Here is a 24,684-nt window from a genome sequence, read left to right on the forward strand (position 1 = left end):
CTCTATTTTTCTTCTAGTCCTTTCTAAATGATTTCCTATTTGATAATATCTGTGAATCTATATCACCATCCACTGAAAAAGTCTGATTCTTTTCACAAAGTATTCAAATTTCCTCTCAATTGGGAAGAGTTTCAAACTTGTTTCTTTTTTTTTAAAACCCTTACATTCCATCTTGGAGTCAATAATGTATATTGGCTCCAAGGCAGAAGAGTGGTAAGGGCTAGGCAGTGGGGGTTAAGTGACTTGCCCAGGGTCACACAGCTGAAAAGTGTCTGAGGCCAGATTTGAACCTAGAACCTCCCATCTCTAGGCCTGGCTCTCAATCCACTGAGCTACCCAGTTGCCCCTCAAACTTGTTTCTTAACTTCAGATGATCAGTGCTTTTTCTTCCCTTCCCACAGGGCATCATTCCAACAGAGCATCCTAGTTTAGACCATTGTCACCTCTTGATTGGGCTAGTGGAACATCCTCCTAATTGCTCTCCCTGAATCCAGTCTCTCCCCTCTCCAATGCATCCTCCACACAGCTGACAATATAATCTTTCTAAGGACACAGGTCTGACCATGTCAATTCCCTTCAAAATAAACCAGACTTTCAGGGTCGCTCTAATAACTAGGATAAAATACAAATGCTTTAGCCTGCCATTTAAAGGCCTTTACAACTTGCCTCCAACTGGCCTTTCAAACTGTATCTCACCCACATTGCATTTCAGACCAGGTAAACTATGCTCCCAGCCTCAACATTCCATCTTTGGCCTCTGTACTTCTGTATAAGCCATTATCCCCCAAGCTTGGAATTTTATCACTTCTGCCCATGTGGTGACCTGTTGTTGAAAAGACTTGGCATTTTAATGTAACATGATAGACCCTGAGTGGTCTGTTGTGTCCCCTACCCTAACAACCCTGTTTATCTGTGTTTTTTGTGTTTATTCTTTCTTGACTTTAGATAAATGAGTATCCTAGAGCAGACCTTTTTTGTATCTTGAGCCCCTTAGGGTGGCAAAAATTTATCACACTAGTACAGAAACTCTAATCTAAAAAGGTTTATTGAGAGGAGGCTAAACTCCCAATAAAACTGGACCCTGGTCAAAATCAGAACCAGAGACCCTAAACCTTGGGAGATAGCCTTTTTTATGCCAAAAAGATCTGATGACACAGTGACAGAAAATACAATCACTATATATTAGTGATGCCAGTGCTGATTAAGCTAGAAAGTATTTAAAAAATCACTACCGATGGTAATTTATGTTTATTATTACCGCTGACCTTTCCAAGTGTAAAAGTGAAATTTGGGAAATGCCATCTAAAAGTATATATATATATATATATATATATATATATATATATATATATATTTTCTATGGACATGTGGGAGACTTTGAAACTACATTTCCCATGATTCCTCATGGTAGACAGGAAGTGGGATGATGTAAGAGAAGGAATATAGACTCCTGTAGTGACTTTGAACTTTCTTTTTTAGCTACTGGACGCAGGAGGAGAGGGGAGGTAATTATGGCTGAAGCGGCAGTTTTGAATTCTTACAAGCGCGTGGTCTAATGACTTTATCTATCAACATGGCTTTAATTAGAATACTAATTTCTATATTTATATCAGCCTTTATTATTTTTAATCTTAATACAAGGCCTCTGAAATAAGGGGGTCAGGGCTAGTTGTTTTTCTGATGAAAATTATTACGAAATACTAGAAGTCAGCAGTTGGGTGCCTATCTGACTCTCTCGTTATACAAAAAAAGAGTAGTCTTCCACTCCCTGTCTAACTATCTTGTTATACCAAAAAAAGGTTATGGTGGGCTAAGTGGAAACTCTTGGATTATAGGCTTAAGGTCAAGATGTAAACAAGATTAGATGCCACCCTAAACTGTGTTTTTCTTAGCTAATGTTTATAATTCATATGAAGCAAACTACATTATTTGACTATTAACTCAAAGAACTAATGATTGTGTTATAAAAAATAATCACAAATGCTAATACTATTATAATCATAAAAGGGGTAGGAGGTTTCACACTCACATGAGGCAGTATAGTGATGCTTAGAATATTTTTAAATGCATAAACCAAAATATACAGAATTACAAAGAAGGCAAATTATATTGAAATCTAATTACCAAGATCTTTTTTAAAAACAAGTTCAAGGGGCAGCTAGGTGACTCGGCGGGTTGAAAGCCAGGCCTAAAGACAAGAAGTCCTGGGTTCAAATCTGGCCTCAGACACTTCCTAGCTGTGTGACCCTCGGCAAGTCACTTAACCCCCATTGCCTAGCCCCTACCACTCTTCTGCCTTGGAACCAATACACAGCATTAATTCTAAGACAGAAGGTAAGGGTTTAAAATAAATGAATGAATGAGTGAATGAATAAAGAAATAAAATAAAAACAAGTTCACAGGATCAGGTATGGGGCCTCAGGCCTCTAATCCCTACTTCAGGAGGAAACTGAAACTAGCAGACTGAATTTGGGAATTCTGAACTGAAGCTGAAAGCCTATTATGTGTCCAGACTAAGTCTGGCACCAAAATGAGGAGCTTGGGGGGGGGGACCTCTAATCTCCTAAAGGAAGAGTAAACCAGCCCAGGCTGGAAAAATGTATCAGGTTAAAGCTTCTGTGCCAGGATTGGGCCTATGAGTAGCCATTGAACTTCCAGCCTGAGCAAGATAAAGGGATTCAGGCTCCCAAAACAAACACTGCCCCCCAAGTTCTTGGACCCCAGGGTAAGAACTCTAATCCTAGAGGGATATATCTGAAACATCTTGTGAGTTTAGAAGGCTTAAAGCACCCATTGGAGGCTGGAGATGAAATGAGCAGGGGACATGTACCTGAGTGGCAGTAACTGATGGCAGGGAAAGTATTATTAGAGAGGATAAGAGGATTGGCCCAAGCCTGGCCCAGGTTACCAGCAAGTTCTATAAGTGAGAGGGCAGTGCTAAGCCCAGGTGAAATGTAAAATAATTAGCCAGATTTTAAAAATGTTTTATATTCCAATGAGTGAAGTCAAGTTGTTTAAGCAATTAATATGTGCCTACACTATGGTAAGCCTAAGGAATCAAAGAAAAGCTAAAGATAATCTCTGTACTCTAGGAACTTACATTCTAATGGCTAAAAAATTAAACAATTAGGTAGATAATAAGATATATACAGAATAAATGGAAAAACACTCTGAGATGGTGCTTCAGCACTGTGGGATCTGGGAAAGTGATTTTTTTTTAAACCCTTACCTTCTGTCTTAGAATCAATAAGGGGTATTGGTTCTAAGGCAGAAGAGCGGTAAGGGCTAGGTAATGGGGGTTAAGTGACTTGGCCAGGGTCACACAGCTTGGAAGTGTCTGAGGCCAGATTTAACCCTAGAACCTTCTATCTCTAGGCCTGACTCTCAATCCACTGAGCCACCCAGCTGCCCCAGGAAAGTGAAGCTTGAAGGAAGCCAGGGAAACACAGAGGTAGTGATGAGGAAGGAAAGAACTCCAGGCACAGAAGACATCTAGTGCAAAGGCACAAAGACTGGAGATGGAAGGATCATGTCCATGGAATTCTAAGTAAAGGCAGGTGATGTGGTCTGATCTATGCATTAGAAAACTCACCTTGCCATCTGGATCAAAGATAGATTTGAATAGGGGGAGAACTTCTGACAGGATTTACCAATTAGAAGGTTATTGCAGTTGACTAGGTGAGAGGTGAAGGGGGTCCAAAGTAGGATTATGAATGTTTGAATGGAGAGAAGGACATAGAAAAGAGATGTAGCAAAGAGAGAAGAGACAAGGTGTGCCAATGGATTAGGTAATCCAGTTAATTAATGTGGCAATGAGGATTTGAGGATGGCCCTGAGGTTTTAGGCCCTGGGTGAGTGGGAGGATGATGATTCTCTTCATAAGGAATTTTAGAATAGATGAGGGCTTGGTGGAAAAGATGATGATGCACACAGTAGGTTTCAAAAGCCTATGGGACAAAAAAAAAAACAAAACACTTATGGAACATAAGAGCTGTTGAGGTTACCAAGTGAGATACTATAGATGCTAGAGTATAGACAGAGGAGAGGGATCAGGAAAGAGTTTGGGAGTTTACCCACCATTAATGGGCAAAACATGGATGGAGAACCAGAAAAGAATATTGAGAAAGGATAGTCTGAAAGAAGAAAAACAAAGAGAGAAAAGTGTCACAAAAACCAAATGAGAAAGGGTTCTAGAAGGAAGTGAGGAACAATATCAAATGCTGCAGAGACATTCAGAAGGTTTAGGATTGGGAAAAGGCCATTAGATCTAGAAACTAGATCTAGGAAAAAGAGGGCAATTTGAGTTGGACAATGGAGTCAGAAGCCAGACTGAAGAGGATTTAAAAGAGAGTGAGAGGAAAGGAAGTGGAGAAACTTTTGTATGTCTACCTCCAAAGAAAGAATTAATAAATAGAAATAAGCAAGACATAGTTGTATATATACATATATGTGTATATATATATATATATATATATAATTTTTTTTTTTTTTTGTCAAATGATGTTCTAGTACAGGGAGTTGGGGGGGTGGGGGAGAGATACCTGGAAGCTTTAATGTACCAAACAAATTGTTTTTTAAAGTTTAGCCACAAAGAGGAGAAGAGCTATAAGACTATAGCTATCTGGGATGGTCAGAACAAGGGAGATTTTTTAAAAGAATTCGGACAATATTGGCATGTTTGCAAACAGAAATGAAAAAACCAGTAGATGGAAACTGAAGATAAAAGGGAGAGAGTGGTGATGACAGTGAGGACAATTAGCTGGGAAAGAAGGGAGGGAATGGGATAAAAGTGTATTGACTTTGATAAAAAGCCATCTTTTTATCTGTGACCATAATGAGGGAAGAGATAGTGGGGAAAGATATCTGAATGATGTGAGAAGGATCATGGGAGGCTTGAAGCAAGATAAGAAGGATTGGAACAGCCATTATAGCAAGCGGGAGAGGAAATCACTTAAGGAAAAAATAGAATGTTTGCTTTTTTACAATGAAGTCCTAGTTGAGATGATATCACATACATTTGCAGGGAAATCAATCAGTGATATGATCTCCTTTAGCCTTGTTCAGTAGCTGGTGAATAGGAGCAAATGAGGCAGATGTTGGGCTTAACCCAGGGTTGGTACTTGGTTAGGTATAATCAACAACAAGACAAGGTGGCAAGGTATTACAAAATGGAGGACAGTGTCAAATTGTATTGATTTACCAGCGAGTTGATAGAAAAGAAGGAGAAGATTTTGCCAGTTCAGAGGTGATAGTTTAGGAAAGAACTGAGCAGTGTTGAGAATGGAAGTTATTGGGAAGATGGAGAACAAGGTTAAGGACTAGAAGATGATGAGGCTTAAATACTGACTTCCCACTTATACTATGCATAATTACAAGTTGAATTGCTAAACTCTTTTAATTCTATTAATACAAAATGTGATTTGTCCATGTTTAGCAGGAATAAAGTTCCTGTCCCATATTTGATTAATATTATGCCTTGTTGGGACAGCAAGGTGGCTTTAGAGAGGGGAGGTCATGAGTTCAAACTTGCCCTCAGACACTTTCTTGCTGTGTGACCATGAAAAAGTCATTTAAACTCCATTGCCTAGTCCTTATCATTCTTTGGCCTTGAACCAATACTATCTATTCTAAGATGGAAGGCTAGGGTTGTTTGTTTGTTTGTTTAATTACACATTGAGTTATCTCTTTTAATCTCCTTTCTTTTGAGAAGCCCTAGATCTGAGCCATGAGTCAACTGTCATAGGATTTAGGAACTTAATGAGCCAAAAAATGTGAGACTGGAAACCTAATCTTCTAAATTAGGAAGTCCAGGTTTTAGACAGTCAGACAGATAGACAGATAAATAAATAAATAGGGTTCACCATTGTCAAGAAGAAAATCCAAATGGTTCACTCCCAGATGCTTCTGTTTACTGAAGACATAATGATGGTTGTAGCAAACCTGGTAACACTGGAGGCTCTCGTGGAATAAATCTATAATCCTTCTAAAGAGGATGACCTAACCATTCACATAGGAACAACCAAGTGTATGAGAATGGCTGTCATCCAGGTTCTGACATGCAAATGAATGGACAACATATATTTTTGGTATATATTATCTTAGAGCACACATAGACAATGTCTTGGACCCAAAATTAAACAGGAAGAGGAAAGAAGGTTAAGTTGCATCAAACTGCAAAGTTCCTTTAATATTTCAAAGAAACAACCTAGAAAGGTTAAATAGCTTTCCCAGGGTCAGAGAGCTAGTGAGCCTTGAGACAAAACATGAACCCAGCCTGACTCCAAGTCCAGCACTTTTCTATATTATTATATTATACTACACTATTATACTATATATTAGATTGTCTCTCCAGACAAGGCCCAGCTCAGGTGCCCCTTCCTAAACAAAGTCTTTCAGTTATTCATGTTCTCTCTTGCCTCAAATTAGTTTGTATTTACTTAAATGCATGCATGATCTATATCCTGCCCTCCTGGTAAAATGTAAATTCTTTAAAAAAATTTTTGTTTATTTTAAAAATATTTTTCCATGTTTCCATGATTCATTTTTCCCTCTCCTCTTTCCTCCCCCACTCAGAGCTAACAAGCAATTCCACTGGATTGTAAAAGTGTTATCACTTGATACCTATTTCCATATTTTTTTTTTTGCTACAGAGCAATTGTTTAAAGTCAAAATCCCAAATCATATACCCATATATACATATTATAAGTGATAATCCAGAGAAAGAACTGTGGGAGTAGAAACACAGAAGAAAAACAACTGCTTGATCACATGGGTTAATGGGGATATGGTTGGAGATGTCGACTCCAAACAATCACCCTAATGCAAATATCAATAAGGTGGAAATGGGTCTTGATCAATGACACATGTAAAACCCAGCGGAATTGCTTGTCGGCTACAGGAGAGGGGTGGGAGGAGGGGAAGCAAAGAGCATGAATCATGTAACCATGGAAAAATATTCCAAATTAATTAAATAAAAGATTTCAAGTCACACACAAAAAATTAAAAATAAATAAATGATGAAATAAGTGATAAATCATATGTTTTTCTTTTGCATTTCTACTCCTACAGTTCTTTGTCTCTATATGAATAGAATTCTTTCTCATAAATCCCTAATGAATATCCTGGATTATTGTATTGCTACTAGTATTGAAGTCCATTACATTGGATAATTCCACAATGTTTCACTTTCTGTGAAGATTGTTCTCTTTTTTTTTAAATTTTTTAAACCCTTAACTTCTGTGCATTGACTCATAGGTGGAAGAGTGGTAAGGGTGGGCAATGAGGGTCAAGTGACTTTCCCAGGGTCACACAGCTGGGAAGTGTCTGAGGCCGGATTTGAACCTAGGACCTCCTGCTCTAGGCCTGGCTCTCAATCCACTGAGCTACCCAGCTGCTCCTGTACAATGTTCTCTTGATTCTGCTCATTCACAATGCATCAGTTCCTGGAGGTCTTTCGAGTTCATATAGAAATCCTCCAGATCATTATTCCTTACAGCACAATAGTATTCCAATACCATCAGATACTAAAATTTGTTCAACCACTCCCCAATCGATGGACACCCCATCATTTTCCAATTTTTTGCCAACACAAAGGGCATGGCTATGAATATTTTTGTACAAATATTTTTTCATTATTATCTCTTTGGGGTACAGCCCCAGTAGTGGTATGGCTGGATAAAAGGGCAGGCAATCTTTTAAAGCCCTTTGGGCATAACTCCAGGTTGCCTTCCAGAATGGCTGGATTAATTCACAACTTCACCAGCAATGCAATAATGTCCCAATTTTGCCAAATACCCTCCAAAATTTATAATTTTCCTTTGCTGTCATATTGGCCAATCTGCTAGGTGTGAGGTGGTACCTCAGAATTGTTTTGATTTGCATTTCGCTAATTAGGAGGGATTTAGAACACTTTGTCATGTGATTATTGATAATTTTGATTTCTTCATCTGAAAACTGCCTATTCGTGTCCCTTGACCATTTGTCAACTGGGGAATGGCTTGATTAGAATGTAAACTCTCTGGGGCAAGGATTTGTCTTTGTCTTCTTGGTGCCTAGAACAGTGCCTTCTATGTATGTTGTTTGGTTGTTGTAGTTGTGTCCAACTTCTCATAACTCTATTTGGGGTTTTCTTGGCAAAGATAACAGAGTGGTTTGTCATTTTTTTTCCCAGCTCATTTGACAGATGAGGAAACTGAGGCCAACAGGGTTAAGTGACTTGGCCAGGGTCTCATAGCTAGAAAGTATCTGAGGTTGGACTTGAACTCAAGTCCTCCTAACTCTTGACCTGGCACTCTATGCCCCATACCACCTAGCTGCCTACCTTATATGTGGTAAGCGCTACATAAATATTTTGTTGACATTGAATTAAGAGAAAGCTTTCTCCTCAAGGGTTTGGAAAGGCTTCCCTGAGGAAGTAGCACCTGAATTGAGTCTTGAAGGAAGAGAAGATTATGAAAGGCAGAGATGAGGAGAACATCACAGGAAAAGTAATGTGGAGATAAAAAGCAGCACATCAAATCTGAGTAATAGCTAGTAGTCTAATGTGGCTGGAAAGGATGATATACACAAATAATCAGATATATTAATAAATATTATAATTATATATTTATATATAATGTAAAATTATAATAAAATAGTAATAAATTAAAACAACTCTCACACCCTTCAGATTGACAACAAAAAATAAAAATGACAAATGTTGGAGGGCTGAGGGAAAATAGCCACACTATAGCATTTTTGTAGATCTTTGATTGATTGTCCCAGTAATTCTGGAAAGTGATTTGGAATTATGGCCTCAATATTACTAAATTGTCTATATTTTTTCATCCAGTGATATCACTATTAGGCTTATACCCCAAGGAGAGCATTGAAAGAGGGGAAAAGTCCTTTATGAATAAAAATATAGCAGCTCTTTTCATGGTGGTAAAGAACTGGCAACTAAAAAGTTGCCCTCCTCTTGGAAAATGGCTAAATAAATTATGATGCGTGTTTATATATGTATACATGTGTGATGGATACGATTGTGTTACAAGAAATAATGAAAAAGGATAGTTTCAGAGATAACTGGGAAGAATTCTATGAACTAATACAGAGAGAAGTGAGCAAAACCAGGAGAACAATTTATGCAGTAACACTGTAACGAAAAACAACTTTGAAAAACTTAAAAACTTAAGGCAGCTGGGTATCTCAGCAGATTGAGAACCAGGCCTAGAGACAGAAGATCCTGGGTCAAATTTGGCCTCAGATGCTTCCTAGCTGTGGGAACTTAGCCAAGTCATTTACCCCTCATTACTTAGCCCTCACTACTCTTTTGCCTGATAATCAATACACAGTATTTGATACTAAGATGGAAGATAAGGGTTAAAAAAACAAACTTAAGAACTCTGGTCAACACAGTGACCATGATGCCAGAGAACTGATGAAGCTTATTGGCCCTCCTTCTGCCAAAGAGGGTAATAGATTTAGAGTACAAAACAATATATATGTGTGTGTGTATGTGTATATATATACATGTATGTATATACACACACATACATTTGGACAAGAACAATTCAGGAACTTGACAATTTTATTTTATTCATAATAATATTTTATTTTCTCTACTAACATGTAAAAATTTTTAAATAGTCTTTAAATTTTTTTAATTCCAAATTCTTTTCCTACTTTCCACCCTTACTCCCTGCTACTCCTTTCCTCTCCCTGAAAAGTTATTACTATATGCATTTATAGAGTACTTACTACTTGCCTGGCAAAGAAGCTAGATTAGTCTTCCTGAATTCAAATCTAGCTTCAGCTATTTCCTAGCTGTGTGACCCTGGACAAGTCACTTAACCTGATAGCCTCAGTTTTATCATCTATCAATTGAGCTGGAAAAGGAAATGGCAAACCACTCCAGTATCTTTGCCAAGAAAATCCCAAATAGGGTCACAACAAGTTGGACAGGGCTGAAAACGAGTAACAACAATGTGTCAGGCACTATGCTAAGTATTTTACAATTATTATTATTATTATTATTATTATCTCATTTAATCCTTACAACAATCTTAGGAGGTAGGTGCTATTATTATACACATTCTACAGATGAACAAACTGAAGCAAACTGGTTAAGTTACTTGTTCAGGATCACACAGCTAGTAAATGCCAGATTTTAATTCAGGTCTTTCTGACTCCAAACCCAACTTTGTATCCACTGAACTACCTACCTTCCTCCCCAAAAGAAAACACAATATAATGCAAAATAAGGCTGGAGCTCAATTTTGGAATGTCTTAAGTGCCAAGGCCAAGAGTTGTATTTCATCATAAGGTAGAGAGGAGTCATGAAAGTTTTATATAAGACAACAATTCAGTTCAATTCAACAAGCATTTATTAAATGCCTACTATATTCAAGGCACTGCCCTGTGCATTTAGGATACAAATACAAAGATGCAAGTGGCCCTTGCCCTCTAACACCTTTATATTTCTGTAAGAGCTTTTGAAGGGAGATCAGGATAAGGGGTGGAAAGGGAGGAGTCAGAGAAGGAAGGGTTATGAAAGGAGGGCCAGAAATTAAAAGTTGCTGGAGCTAGGAGAGCAGGTAGACTCTGGCATTCAGTGTGTCAAAGTAAGCTCTGTGTTTTGTTATTAAATAGGCATTTAATGCTGCTGAAATGAAATAAAATGAAATCAAAAGTCTCTGCCAGTGAAGGAAGTCAGGAGGACAGGAGGCCAAAAGTGATTCAAACAGAGTGACCATTAACCCAAAGAACTGACCAGGGCTGAAAATCAGTTAATTCCAGTACCTGAGGTCCTAAGAACTGGCAAATGTGATGGGATCTAGGAGGAGAAACTTCATAGAATCTTAGATTTAGAGTCAGAAGAGACCTTGGAGATCAAAGAATCCAATTCCACTAATTTTATGGAGGAGGAAACTGAAATACAGAAAGGTAAAGTGACTTGCCCAGGGTCACACAACTAGTAAATATCTGAGGCAGGATTTTGAACTCAAGTCACTCCTGACTGCAAGTCCAGCATCCACTTCACTATCTTGCTGCTTCCCAAGCTTGACTCTATCCATTCCCAGTTAATTTTTACACTCAGGGCTAATAACACTAGTGTTTGTATAATCTTGGGTAAATAATTTCCTCTGTGAACCTCCTCTGTATAAGGAGGATAATAATCTTTCTGCTTCCTACACCTACATTTAGTCTAACCAAAGTCTGAGAGCATCCTTAATATCTCAGTATTGGGGGAGGCATGAGTTTTTTCCATTATGAAGACCTACTCTGAATTAAATAACTGAACCCATTTCAATAAATTCTTCTCCACAAACAAGTCTGACTCATCTCTACCTCCCACACAGCACCCAATAAGGAGCCTTAACCAGGGCATGATCTCAGGAAACAGGTAGATTTGAACTGCTTACTCCTGCCATCCCCTCTTCTGCCTAGGGAGTTTTCCCACCTCCTCTCCGTTTGTTTTAATCCTGCTCGTTTTTCAAATCCCCATCTCCTTTAGGACCCTTGAGAACACTGATGACTGTCTTTGTTCAGAAGTATATCAGAGAATTCTTAAACAGGGGCAAGTTTGGTCAGGGAAGCAGGGTGGAGGCAGCAGCATGTGGAGCCGCCCAACCACCATAGCAGTAACTATCCTCCAGCTATTTCGGCCTACACCCCAGGAAGGGGGTAGGGTCGAAAAGAGGGGAGTCCAGGAGAGGGGTACCACAATGATGGGGCGTGGGACTGTGGGGGTGGGCCTGGGGCAGTCTACAACGTGGCAGGGAATGTTGGGCACGAACCTTGAGTCACCAGTATAGCAAAAGTGGGTAGAGGGACAGCTGGGTAGCTCAGTGGATTGAGAGCCAGGCCTAGAGACGGGAGGTCCTAGGTTCAAATCTGGCCTCAGCCACTTCCCAGCTGTGTGACACTGGGCAAGTCACTTGACCCCCATTACCTACCCTTACCACTCTTCTGCTTAGGAGCCAATACACAGAAGTTAAGGGTTTAAAAAAAAAGTGGGTAGAGACCCACATCTGCCCCAGAGCCCAGCATAGTTTGCCTCTGCTGGGATATGGGTGTGGTCCTACCTCCCCTATCAGGATGAGCTTTGAAGCCAGAGAACAAATGTTTTCTTCCTCTTTTTCTCCCTCCCCCATCCCTCTGGTAGCTGAAAGTCCCAACTTCCTCTTTTACCCCTTTCTCACTCTCAGTCCTTCCCCAGGACACTGGGTGATGAGTGAGAACTTATGCAGAAAGAGGGATCAAATAACTGGAAAGGGTGTTCTCAGCCAGGGGTCCCCAACCTGGCTGTCCAGTACTGGGAGTGAAGGGTGTAGTGGGTATCTTTGCAGAAGGTGGCAACCCCAGCAACCAATCGGGACCAAGGTCTTGAGCACCGGCACTGTTCCTGGTGGGGACAGCTGCGCCCTGGGCCCCGCCTAGAGATGGTAGAACAGAGAAACTACAGGATCAAAGTCCAAATTGGGCCCATTGGAGGTTAGGTGAGGGTGGGGTAAGAGAGGTAGAGCGGAACCAGGGTCCAGACCCTTCTCTAAGGAGAATGTGGATTACGTTAATAAACCTAGAGGTTAGACTAAGCACGTGTTTGGGAAAGCAAACCCACCCTCATGGAGGGGCGTGCCCAAATTATGCTAATAAGGACACCCAGAGCCGCCACCGAGATTTTGCAGGGAGCGGCAGATCCTGAGCAGACTGTAGGGAGTCAGGCAGGGCCCCCTCCCGGCTTCGAGAACCGGAGAGGGCCAGGACAACGATTGGCCAAAAGGGTGGTGACGTCGGGAGCCCAGCGCGCGAAACGGCGGAGGGATTGAGGGGGTGAGAAAAATGAGGGCGGGGCCTCGCTTCCTTTCCTCACCCGCTGCAGCGTTAGCGGCACAGACAGACGTGGGGACTGGCAGCCTGGCAGAAGGGTTAAAGGAGACCTAAGAGGGCCCTTCCTTATTCCCGGACCCTTTGCCGCGCTCCAGTTCATTGCACCCTAGCCTGCGGAATCCTCTTTCCCCTGCTTCGGGCTCGCAGCTGCTGCGGCGGAGACGCCCCCCGTACTCTTCGCGAGAGGGAAGGCGCGCGTGCGCAGCACGAGAAGGGAGTGGGCCAGAGTCCGAGACCCCAGGCCTGGGGGCGGGACGCGTGCGCAGACCGAGGGGCTGGGGGAGGGGGGGCGACCTGCTGGGTGGGGGGGCCGGGTGCCACTGAGAGCGCGCCCCCCTGCCCCGCCTCCGTACGAGCCTCCGTACTAACCCCGGCGCTGGGACTGGGTCAGGCTGGGCCATGACGTTCCTATCGGGCCCGCGCCTTCTGGACTGGGCCAGCTCGCCCCCACACCTGCAATTCAACAAGTTCGTCCTGACGGGCTACCGGCCGGCCAGCAGCGGCTCGGGCTGTCTGCGCAGCCTCTTCTACCTGCACAACGAGTTAGGCAACATCTACACTCACGGTGAGCGCGTCCCCCGGGTGGGGCAGGCCCCACTCGCCCACCCCGGCTCCCCTGCTCTGACCCACCCTGCGGGGTGCACAACCCCCACTCAGGTTCCTTATCCCAGCCTGCTCTTCATTACCTGCATTCCGTTTTCCTCACACTTTTCCTTCCCCGCATCCTGAGCCCAACTCGCGTATTACCGCATCCCCCATCCCCGCGCGGCGGTTTTCTCCCGTTTCCAACGCTGAAGAAGCCTCTTCCCTTGGCACGCATCACTTGACTTCGCCTATTGTCCCCCATCGCCCCTGCAGCGCGTCAGGCGGTCACAGTCTGCCACCAGTTCTGTTCTGCGCGGGCCCCTTCATTCTTTGAACCTACTGCCATCCCCTCGTTTGCCTGCAGAAGGAGGGACCAAGGGGACAAGTGGAGCCCAGGGAGAGTATGGAAAAGCCAGGGGCCTCTCAGAGCTTAGGCTTCCTGCCATCTTGTCCCCAGCTGGTAAAAGCCGGGGGAAAGGAAAGACCGGGAGATGAAGGGTTAATCCCGTTAGCCCAACTGCAGTTGTCCCTCCATTCGGCTACTCCCGAGTTATAAATCGGGATTATCCTTGGGTAGGGAATTCAGAAAGCAGGGAGAGGATTAGGATGGGGTGGGGGATAGAGGCCAGGGAAAGGAGGTGTAGTTTCCGGGAAGGAACTCGGGTCTTTTAGGGAAATGGCATTGGGAAGAGATGCCGGGATCTGGGAATGGAGATTGGTATGGAGGGAGCGAGGGACGAGGGGCAGGACACCAGATTCTGGAAGACATTCACTTTGGCACAGTGGACTGGTGTGACAAAGCTCCCATTGTTTGTGACCCCAGGCTCAGCCAGTTTCTGCCCCACCCCCACCCCCCCAAAGGACCTCAAGTTTTGGGGGCCCCGTGAGCTCCCTGCGTCCTTGGCAGGGGCGGAGCCATATCTGAGTGGGGTTGTGATCCCAGGCTAATCCTACTTGAGCCTGGGGGGAATTAGCCTGGTTTTTTATCAATCCCATAATCCCTTGTGTGTGGGGGTCCCACAAGTCAGCTGAGTTGGCATAACAGCCAGTTTTACCCAGTTACTGTTCATTCTAGAGTCACTTGTTTTCTGTAGATTTGGCGGTGGGGAGTTTGAGGAAGCAGGGGGTAAGGGAAGGAGTCGGTGGGAGCTCTAACTGGCCGTCCTTTCTCCGTTAAATACTCCCCGTGTCCCTTCCTAACCCCAGAGCCAGCTGCCTGCCTGGAGATGTTTCTCTGTCTCACAGCTCCTCCTGGTGGTGTAAGCTGCCTATTACCGCCCAGTTGCCCTCTTCTGCCCCTTCCACCTTGCTTAGGGCTGAGCTCTGCTGACACAGCTGCTGAGCTCACTAGGCTTGTCCTTGAGTTGTTCCAGGGAGAAAAGAAAGAGTTCCCTTGAGGTAACCCTAGTCTGAGGAGTTCCTATGGACTCTTGGACCAAGAAGGCTGCCTCAGGCTTCTTGTTTCTCAGGCTCCTGGAGGCCAGGCCAAGTGCCAGAGTCAGATTAGGTACAGAAATAATATTATTAGCTCATGTTAATATGGGACTTTGTATTTCATATGCCACTTAATTGATGTAGGAAATGTCTTTCAGGATCGATCATTTCCACATTTTATAAATGGGGAAACTGAGGCTTGGCTAGTATGCTATATCAGTTGAGCTTGGGCAAGTCTATTCCCAATTCGCCAGTTTCCTCATCTGTAAAATGAAGATAGTACAGAGTTGTGAGGGAAACCACTTTGAAACCTAAAAATGCCAAGGAAATGAGTTCTGTTATCTAAGGTCACACAGCAAGGAACTAGCTTTGTGAAAATTCAAATTCAGGTTTCCACTGTATATACCACAGTAGATCCATTTCAGTCTTTTCTCTTAACTATGAAATACCAGGGTGGGCGTGGGATGGAATTGGGAATTGGGAGGGACAAAGAAGTCAAATTGAACCATACCCAGGTTGTATGTATTTCAATAGCAAAACAGCAGGACATTTTTATGGAGCCAAGTAAGGGGGAAGGGGGAGGAAGGCAGCTGGGTGGCTGAGTAGGGATTGAGTCAGACCTAGAGATGGGAGGTCCTAGGTTCAAATCTGGCTTCAGACACTTCCTAGCTGTGTCACTCTGGGCAAGTCACTTAACCCCCATTGCTTAGCCCTTACTGTAAGTTCTGCCTTGGTTTAAAAAAAAAAAAAAAAAAAAGACTGTGGGACTAGAAACAGAACTAGGTCTCTCCTTTCACCCTTAGCTTAATTTCCCTAGGCTTTTATGAAAATCAGTGGAAAGGCCCCCATTTCTTATTTCACCAGACTCTACTTGGGAAGAAATTATGGGAAGAGCTGGATAACGCAACAATCTGGCTGATACTGTCCCTACATCTCTCTACCTTCCCCTTCCCTCCCACCCCAACAGGCTTGGCCCTCCTGGGTTTCCTGGTGCTGCTGCCCCTGACCATGCCCTGGGGACAGCTGGGAGGGGGCGGCTGGCTGGGGGGAACCCACTGTGTGGCCTGCCTGGCGCCCCCTGCAGGCTCTGTGCTCTACCACCTCTTCATGTGCCACCGTGGGGGTAGCCCTGTCTACGCCCGGCTCCTTGCCCTGGACATGTGTGGGGTCTGCCTCGTCAACACCCTCGGTGAGCAGGGAAAAGGGGGAATGTGGGTGCTGGGTTGGGGTTGAACTGTCCCTCCTTTTGATGAGTTAAGGCAGTAGACAAAAGGGAGATGGGAGGGAAGAAATGGCTACCTTCAGATGGATGCATTAGCTTTACTGGATTTCTTTTGTGGGGCTTGGGAAGGACTTAAGATGGAAAGCTTCTCACTTCTCACTTGTGTTCTGTTTCTCCTTCTAGGGGCCCTACCCATCATCCATTGTACCCTGGCGTGTAGACCTTGGCTGCGCCCAGCAGCCCTGGTGGGCTATACTCTCTTATCTGGGTTGGCAGGCTGGCGAGCCCTCACTGCCCCCTCAACTAGTGCCCGGCTTCGGGCCTTTGGCTGGCAGGCAGGAGCACGACTGCTGGTGTTTGGGGCTCGAGGGATGGGGCTGGGAGCAGGAGCCCCAGGATCTCTGCCCTGCTATCTTCGAATGGACGCATTAGCGTTGCTGGGGGGGCTAGTGAACGTGGCCCGGCTGCCTGAACGCTGGGGGCCTGGTCGCTTTGACTACTGGGGTAATTCCCATCAAATTATGCATCTGCTCAGTGTTGGCTCCATCTTACAACTGCATGCTGGTGTTGTACCTGATCTGCTCTGGGCTGCCCGCCATGCGTGTCCTAAGGACTGAGCTATTTTTTAATTTGCAAAAAAAAAAATGCCCCCACACTCCTTGAAGATGTAGAAGGTTCCTTTTTTCCTTCAAGGCCTCTCAAAATCTATAGCCTTGTTTTTCCCTAGGTCTTCCTTTTCAAGTCTATAGAGCTTTCTCATGTCGCCTAAGCATGAGCTCTAGAGTACCAAAGGCTCTCAATTGAGTTCCCTAAATTTGTACTCTTTTCCTTTCTCAGGTCTGTAGAGGGCTGTCCAGCTCTATAGAATTCCTTATTTTTTTTTCATCTACTCCAAAATAAGTTTTCTTAGTCTGTCATTTTCCAGCACTATTTCTCTGGCAAGGGCTTACCCTGAGAGAGGTGGTATGATGTGAGTGAATGACTAACAACATCAGAAAACAATGGGTTATAGTCTTTCACTACCCAATTTTCCTGTACTATGACCTTAGACAATTCCTAAGGCCTTGGGTTCCTCATCTGTAAAATGAGGGTCAAGTTATTTAAGTTTTACAATTCTGAAACTAAAATTTCATCTAGGTTTCCAACTCTAGAAGTTTGCACATAAGCCACCTCTCCTCTGAGCCAATAGTAACCTTGCCTATTATCTGAAGTCCTTTTGTCTTCGATCAACTGGATAGGGAGAACTGAGGGAGTCTCTAGCTTCTCCAGTATTTGGGTAGCCTTAAGCAGCACCTCTGAGAAAGCACTTGCACAACTAACTAAAATCTCCTTCCCTGGCATGCTAGCCCATTATATTTAACTTTGTACAAGCTCCACCTCTGAGATTCTTCCCTTCCCTTCTCCCCTTAAAACTACCCACACACACACACATACAACCATGGATTTAAGGATACCAAACATCAAGATGTCTGCTTCTTGCACAAGGCCTCTTTGCACAAGGATTGAGCTAGAGTGGTCCCTGCAGAAGAAAATTCAGCTTCTCACACAAAGACTATAAAAACCACTCCCAAATTAGGGCAAAAGACTAGCTCTCTGGTCCAAGAATTCAGGCTTTTCTACTCTGCATAAGATGGATCCAGAGGGTTTTTAAATGCCCAAGCAATCTTTAAGCCTCACCTGTGGACTGAACTGCCCAGGTCTAAACTCCTGCACTTTTTGCCTGAGGATGGTGCTCTTTGACTGTTGGACCTTTAAGACTTGGAAACCTCTCCATTCCTGACATGAAGATGCAATTCTAATCACCAGTCTTCTTGTATGAGGACTTCAGCCTTTTGGAACAGGAGTGTCTCCCACCCTATCCTCTATCTTTAGGGTTGGTAGAACCAAGGATAAAGTCAATAAATGGAAGAAGATGAGCTTATCAGGGAATTGTTTTGGGGTGGGAAGTGTTACTCCTTAAAGATCATATAAAGGCAATTTCTTGTAGCCTCAATTACAAGAATATCAAGAGCCCCCCAAGATTCAAATAGTTTTTATTTGACTATGCTATTTCCAAAATTTACAGAAGGGATCCTAGAAGAGAAAACTGCGTGCTCCCCCCCAACCTTTGGAAAGCATAGGCCTATAATACAGAAGTGCCCCCAAAGTAAAGAGAGCCCTGGAGTGAGGAATAAGGATAAAAAGATTAAAAACAGATTGGGGTTTGGTTGGGGCTCAGTTGGGGTCAAGTGAGTCCTCGAAGAGGCTGAGGAGGTTTCGGGGCTCAAAGGAAGGACCCTGGGGCAGCTCCGGGCTGATGCCACTTAAGTCCAGGGGGTCCCTGTAGGCAAAAAGATGAAGAGAAGGAAAGAGTGAAGGCCAGAATTCATTCCACCAACCAGTCCCTCTCTCTCACCTTGCATCAAGGATGCCCTACCCAGAATCTAAGGATTCACTTCTTAACTGTCTCCCAGATCGGATTCCCCCCTTCCACCTATTCAGACTCGGGTATTCCTCACCTTATCCTCCGTCCACCTCTGACATCCGGGGAACCATTTCGAGGGGTGGAAGTACCCCCTGGGGAGCGGGCTAGGATCATCGCTGGAGACAGTGGGGGGCTGTTGGGAATAGATGAACAAAATAGGGAAAGGGGTCTGAGGAGTATAATAGAGAATATTTCCCTGAAAGACATCAAATTCCAGAAGAGAAGCACAAGGCTAGTTCTGTAGCAGTTCTTAACATTTTTGTGTCATGGACTCCTTTAGTAATCTTGTGAAGTATATGGACCCTTTATCAAAATAATGTTATTACATTCATAAAATACAAGTATTACAATGGATTTCAAATACATTTAAGTACATTTATCGAAATATTTTTTAAAACAAGCTCATAAACCTCAGGTTAAGTGAACTTTGTAAATTTAATCTTTTTAACCACCAATAAAATCAGCAATGTGTTCATATAGAAAAAAATTCATATAGAAAAAAATTGTAAGCTACTGAGGAAGGGGTTAATCTATATTAAGGACTATTCCTTACTCCAGGTGAACACTATCATATACTTCTGGATTGTATATGCTGAAACTGTCTTTCTTTAGCAGTTTACTCTTCTGGCATTTTCCTAACCAATAGATACCTCCCCCTTATCCCATCTGCTACTAGTCAATATTAATTTCTCGTTTTTTCTGTAGTCTTCAACTCCAGAAAGCTTGGACAAATATTTGTTCTGCTTCTTTTTTCTAGGTATTTGGATTGTCTTTAGACATAGCTGCAGGTGGGGGGCAGCTGGGTGGCTCAGTAGCCTAGGCCTAGAGATGGAAGGTCTTAGGTTCAAATCTGGCCTCAGATACTTCCTAGCTGTGTGACCCTGGGCAAGTCACTTATCCCCATTGCCTAGCTCTTAACAGCCCCTCTGAGTTGGAACCAATACTCAGTATTGATTCCAAAATGGAAGTTAAAGGGTTTTAAAAAAAAAGGCATAACTGTACCATATCAGATGCTATCAAATATATTAGATAACACTTTAATAGGATAAATATGATAAAACTAAAGTGTGAAAATATTTTAAACTTGATCCTATGAGATTAGGTAAAACAAATCAGTCTCCTAGTGTGAAACAAACTGGAATTTTACATAATGAGATTTAGCACGTAAAGCCCTGATCCTACCTATAGTTTGGAATGGGGTACTGCCATCACCATTTATGCCCTGCAAGGCATGTGATGGAAGCTTTGAGGGTAGAATGTCAGAAATATTAACTCCAACCTGACACAGTTTAGCCCAGTGATTCCCAAAGTGGGTGCCACCGCCCCCTCGTGGGTGCTGCAGCGATCCAGGGAGTCTGTGTTGGCCACAGGTGCATTTATCTTTCCTATTAATTGCTATTAAAAATTTTAAAAAATTAATTTCCAGGGGGCTAAGTAATATTTTTTCTGGAAAGGGGGCGGTAGGCCAAAAAAGTTTGGGAACCACTGGTCTAGTCAATGAGCATTTATTAAATGCCTACTACTTGCCAGGCTCTGGTTGGAATGGCCAAAAGTCCAAATTTAGGTGGATTTTCCAGGAAGTTGTAAGCCTACCCTTTCCCACCCCCTCCCAAATCTGAGATGCCTTACCCCAAGCTGTCATCCTCCCAGTCACTGGAGATGCTGCTATCTAGAAGGAGGCTGGAGAGTGGGGAGCTGGGAGGCGTGGCCGGAGGGCCCAAGGGGCGGAGCCAGCTGGCTGGGTGAGCCAAGGTGTGCCATAACCAGCATAGCAGAGAAAGGAAACTCTACAGGAAAAGGTGAAATCATGGAGGTGAGAACCCCAAAGCAGAACTTTTCAAGAACTCAGAAACATTGGTAGAAGGTGCAGTTTTTGGGACTTACTTGCCACAAAGCCCGACCTCGACTCAGGACCTCATTGACCATGCCTTCCAGGGGCCCCCAGTGCCTCAGCTTCCTTATGACCTCCAGGGCCAACAGGGATTCGGCTGTGGCACGCTTCTTGGGGTCTGGTTCTAGCATCATGATAAGGACAGAGCGAAGCTCGCAGGATAAGCCTATGGATGAAATTAGGGATAAACTGGCCTGCTTCTCAAAAGCTCATTCTCCCAGACCCCAAGTCTAATTCTTCCAAGTACCCAAGACAGACTTTCCTTAACACCTAACACAACTTACTCCCAGAACTAGAACTCAATTACTCCATGCTCCACTTTTGCAGCACTGATATAAATGGTTGGTATTTTTTTATTCCCCCAACCTTCCTAATATAGAAGAACCTAGGTATAACCTCTCTATCTACCCTGGAATTCAAGTCAAACCCCTTTTTCAGGACTCTAAAAGGATATCTTGCTCAGTGCCTCTTGCCATTCTTCCCCTTCTGCCCCTACTCACCAGCAGTGAATTCAGGAGGCAGATAGCCTCTCCGAAGTTGCTGCCAGCCCTCCCCACCACGGGGCAGCTCCATGTTGCAGGCGACTTCCAGAATGGTAAGGCCCAAGCTGGGGAAAAGAGCAGTATTAATCCACAGAAATTAACTTTGCTGTGTTATAGCCTAGGATGAAGTATTCCCACTTATCCCCAAAAGCATAAAAGGAGAATGGCAGTTCCTATTCTATACATGTAAATACACTGCATATAACAACAGAGGGTTTCAGCATTTGTACTGAGAAACTTTTCATTTTACAAAAGCCTTAAAAATTATTAGTAGGGCAGGAAATAGGGTGGGATTGCTGAAGTTCCTGGGAATGGTTACTCCTTGGACCCTTTCTCTAGAGGGCTTGACACATAGAAACCTAGGCATGCCATGTCTTAACATAGCCTGGAATCAAAGGCAACTGACTCCCCCAGAATTCTAAAGGGTCTTTCAGGGCAGCTTGCTGCTTTTTAACAGTTTTTAAAGTCCCTGAACAGAGTGGAGGAGGGAATTCTGCCTTCATATATATGCCGTACCTAATGGTGACCTGGAGAGAGAGAAACTCCACACTGATCAGGAGTCTATTTTTAGAGACCTCCACAAAGTGACATTATTCCTTCAGGCCATTCCCAAGATAGTTTTAATACTCCTTTATCCATAGTCATTTTCATTTTTCACCAAGATTCTTACTTATCTGCAATAAAATTTACTTCAGGCTCCAGAAACATGAACCTGTGTTCCTCTGCAAGATTTGGGTAACACTATCCAAATTTCTTAGGGATAACATTCATCTAGAGCTCAATCATCTTTAGTCAGAAATCCTTTCCAAAGCTTCTCCTAGGAATAAATATCATCTATTTTCTTTGAAAACCCTAGTCTATTCCCTAAGAATATGATAACTGCCCAATGGGATAAAATATCTATGAACTACTGCTGCTAATCTCCACACAACTTCTCTCCCCACCTCTTCCCTATCCCAACTCCTAAAGTTGATTCTCATCCTCCTCCTTACCTGAACACGTCTGCAGCTGTCCCATAGCAACCTTGTAGCAGCTCAGGAGCCATATAACGGGGGTCACCCTCTTGGGCCTCACCAGGCCCAGCTGTCCCCAGCTCCACCAGTAGTCCAAAGTCTCCCAACTTGCAGCGGCCTCGAGGCCCCAAGAAGATGTTAGCTGGCTTGACGTCCAAGTGCGCCAGTCCATGGCTGTGCAGGTGTGCCAAGGCCAGTAGTGTGTCCCGAAGATAACCCCAAACCTGGGCTTCAGGTAGGCTAGACCCCCGAGCCTCACAGTGTTGTTGTAGATTGGGCCCACACAGCTCTGTCTGCAAATACAGGAGCCCACCCTCTTCCCAAGCTCTCTCCAGACGTACACAACGGGGATGCCGCCCCACTTTTTCATGGCCCCCAACTTCTGCCAACTTGAGGGCCCGGTCCTGAGGACCCCGGAATGGGGAGACTGAACGTTTCACAGCATAGAGACGGCCATCTTCCTTAGAGCGAACCTAAAAAGTAGATGGCAAGTAGGACACTAAGATATTGCCAACTCTGGAGAGGGAAGAGTTTACAATTGTGCCTAATACCCATCAACTATGGGAAGACATGACTAACTTCAGGGAGGAAAGAAATAACATCAATACAATACCGATGTATTACAAGCTCAGGGAAAAAGAAATTAGAAGTGGCTGGGTCAGAAAATTACGTAAAAAAGAATCTAAAAAAAACATTGAAAGGTAGGAAAGGAACCAGCTAGAGTAGACCATATGATATGAATGTTCTCTAGTGGGGAAAGATTTGATAGTGAACAGAATGTGTGTATGAAAATGGATCTTTTGTTGTCTACTTAGGAGGGATGACAAATCATGCTAGATCAAATATTAATTTTTTAAGGGCATGGGAATATTATAATTTTTTTAATCCATTTGTATTTATTTGTTCCTCAGACCAGGGGAATAGAAATTAACTAAATGATTCCCTAGTATTATGAAGAGAGTACAACAAGTTACCCTTGCCATCAGGAGATTTTCTTTTCTTTCTTTAAATCCTTATCTTCTGTGTTAGTCAATATTGTGTATTGGCTCCAAGGCAGAAATGCAGTAAGGGCTGGAGTCAATGGGGTTAAGTAACTTGTCCAGGGTCACACAGTTAAGAGGCATCTGAGGCCAAATATAAATCCCATCTTTAGGCCTGTCTCTCACTTCACCTAGATGCCCCCATCAGGAGACTTTCTAATTAGCTAAGAATAAACCTGGCATTAAGAAATAGACCAGTAAGTTCCATTCTCTCAGCCAAGATGAGTAACCTTGAAAATCAATTTTGTGATTTTTTTGGGGGATTGATGATATTATCCCCATCTGGGGACTATAAAGAAGCAAACACAACAGGAGAGAGTATTATTACCAACTTAGGAATCTAGATAGAACAATTTAGGAAGCTAGATGTCACAAATCTAGAACAAAGTAGGTTTCTTTTAGCTCAGGGGCTAACTACTTCTTTAATTCTACCAGTTATTAGTTACTAGATACTCTCCCTCTTTAAATATTCCTAGAATATTTTGTCTCATTTCTCTTTTGCCCCTTCCCTACCTTATATTTTATTTTATTTTGTGTATATGTTATACCATCCTAGAATGGGCAAGAACTGTTTGTTTTAAATCTTTAAATGCTTAGCATATTACCTTATATAGAATATGTGCTTAATAAATGAAGTGAATTCCATATGCTTCTGAGTATATTATTCCTGAATTTGTTATGTTCACTTTTCCCCTCTAAAAAAAAATCCTAAAAAACTGTTATTCTTTGTTTCGATATATGTGGAGAAACATAGGAGGGGAAAAAGGAAGTGTGAGTCAGAAATGGGCACCAAGATGTGTTAGCAGCATCAGGAAAAGTGGAGTAGTTATTTAGGGATTATATGTAGATAGTAGATTTCTAAACTCTGGGAGCCAAACAAGAGAAGGGATTAGGAAGATCTAGGAACTCAGAGTCTAAGGTTCTGGAGTTGGATCATTAGGACATTTTTTTAACAATGTGAAAGGAAAAAGCCCTGGATACAAAGTCAAGAGCAGTGAAAAGAACCCTTATCAACTTTCATTTGAAAAAACTAGTCCCAAGCAGCTGACTTTTAAGATCTGCAATTTAGGGACTCAAAGTATGAACAAAAAAGTAGGGCTCAAAGGAGGGACATAACTATCCTCCTTGAAAGGTTTTAGGAGTAATTGAAAATAAAAGAATGGAGTTCAATTATGGGACCCAGGAATTCCTATCCTCCCACTTACCTTGAAGACCTCCCCAAAGGAACCCCGTCCCAATCTCCCAAGCCTCTGGAAACTCTGCTGGAAGAAAGACTCAGGCCGGTCTGGGTCATAGCCACGACTCTGCAATGCTCCTGGGGGCCCACCCCGGAATGAAACTCCTCTGGGTCGGGGTTGGCTCCAGCCTGGGGTACGAGGGGGAAAGAATCGACTGACAGAACCACTCCCCTTGGCAGGGGGCCGTGGAGGGAGGCTTCGATTCAGGCCCCCAGGCCTCTTAAGTGAGAAGCCAGGCTCAGCATGACGAAAGTATGCAGGAACAGGCACGGGAGTACCACTCAGGGGTGGAGGGGCCCCTTCTGTTGGAACTGGCATGACCAGCACAGCTGACCCTAGAAAACAAAGGGGACAGTCAATAACTCCTAAAAGTAGGTTAAGTCAT

The 24,684-nt window shown here is 43.4% G+C and overlaps 2 protein-coding genes across 5 annotated transcripts; one reads left to right on the forward strand and one right to left on the reverse strand.

Annotated features, from left to right (window-relative positions):
* The first annotated feature begins 13,185 nt into the window (after window positions 1-13,185).
* Window positions 13,186-16,902, forward strand: PAQR4 (progestin and adipoQ receptor family member 4). 4 transcript variants are annotated; one of them, XM_044657836.1, is made up of 4 exons: window positions 13,186-13,435; window positions 15,857-16,078; window positions 16,295-16,466; window positions 16,647-16,902. In XM_044657836.1, the coding sequence occupies exons 1-4, from the start codon at window positions 13,270-13,272 to the stop codon at window positions 16,726-16,728; spliced, it is 642 nt and encodes a 213-aa protein (XP_044513771.1). In that variant the 5' UTR covers window positions 13,186-13,269; the 3' UTR covers window positions 16,729-16,902. The 4 variants fall into 4 exon arrangements, with proteins under 4 accessions (XP_044513771.1, XP_044513755.1, XP_044513762.1 ...); XM_044657820.1 differs by having other exon boundaries at window positions 16,295-16,902; XM_044657827.1 differs by having other exon boundaries at window positions 15,974-16,078; window positions 16,295-16,902.
* Window positions 16,903-18,128: 1,226 nt separating this feature from the next.
* On the reverse strand, window positions 18,129-24,620 carry PKMYT1 (protein kinase, membrane associated tyrosine/threonine 1). Its single transcript, XM_044657807.1, has 7 exons — window positions 24,267-24,620; window positions 22,001-22,494; window positions 20,967-21,073; window positions 20,460-20,632; window positions 20,205-20,362; window positions 18,610-18,708; window positions 18,129-18,431 (listed from the first exon to the last, which is right to left on the reverse strand). Exons 1-7 carry the CDS (start codon window positions 24,615-24,617, stop codon window positions 18,326-18,328), a joined length of 1,488 nt encoding a protein of 495 aa, XP_044513742.1. The 5' UTR covers window positions 24,618-24,620; the 3' UTR covers window positions 18,129-18,325.
* Window positions 24,621-24,684: the final 64 nt, after the last annotated feature.

The sequence above is a fragment of the Gracilinanus agilis genome, chromosome 1 (assembly GCF_016433145.1).
Source record: "Gracilinanus agilis isolate LMUSP501 chromosome 1, AgileGrace, whole genome shotgun sequence".
In the NCBI taxonomy this organism is placed as follows: domain Eukaryota; kingdom Metazoa; phylum Chordata; class Mammalia; order Didelphimorphia; family Didelphidae; genus Gracilinanus; species Gracilinanus agilis.

Bases quoted from the DNA above. Each gene is read 5' to 3' on its own strand.
- PAQR4 (XM_044657820.1), top strand. From the start codon at position 13,270: ATGACGTTCCTATCGGGCCCGCGCCTTCTGGACTGGGCCAGCTCGCCC. The intron at 13,436-15,856 runs GTGAGCGCGTCC...CCACCCCAACAG, and splicing joins AGGCAACATCTACACTCACG to GCTTGGCCCTCCTGGGTTTC. The intron at 16,079-16,294 runs GTGAGCAGGGAA...TTCTCCTTCTAG, and splicing joins CTGCCTCGTCAACACCCTCG to GGGCCCTACCCATCATCCAT.
- PKMYT1 (XM_044657807.1), bottom strand. From the start codon at position 24,617: ATGCCAGTTCCAACAGAAGGGGCCCCTCCACCCCTGAGTGGTACTCCC. The intron at 20,363-20,459 runs GTAAGTCCCAAA...CTTTTCCTGTAG, and splicing joins GAGGTCGGGCTTTGTGGCAA to AGTTTCCTTTCTCTGCTATG. The intron at 18,432-18,609 runs GTGAGGAATACC...TTTTGCCTACAG, and splicing joins AGAGGTGGACGGAGGATAAG to GGACCCCCTGGACTTAAGTG.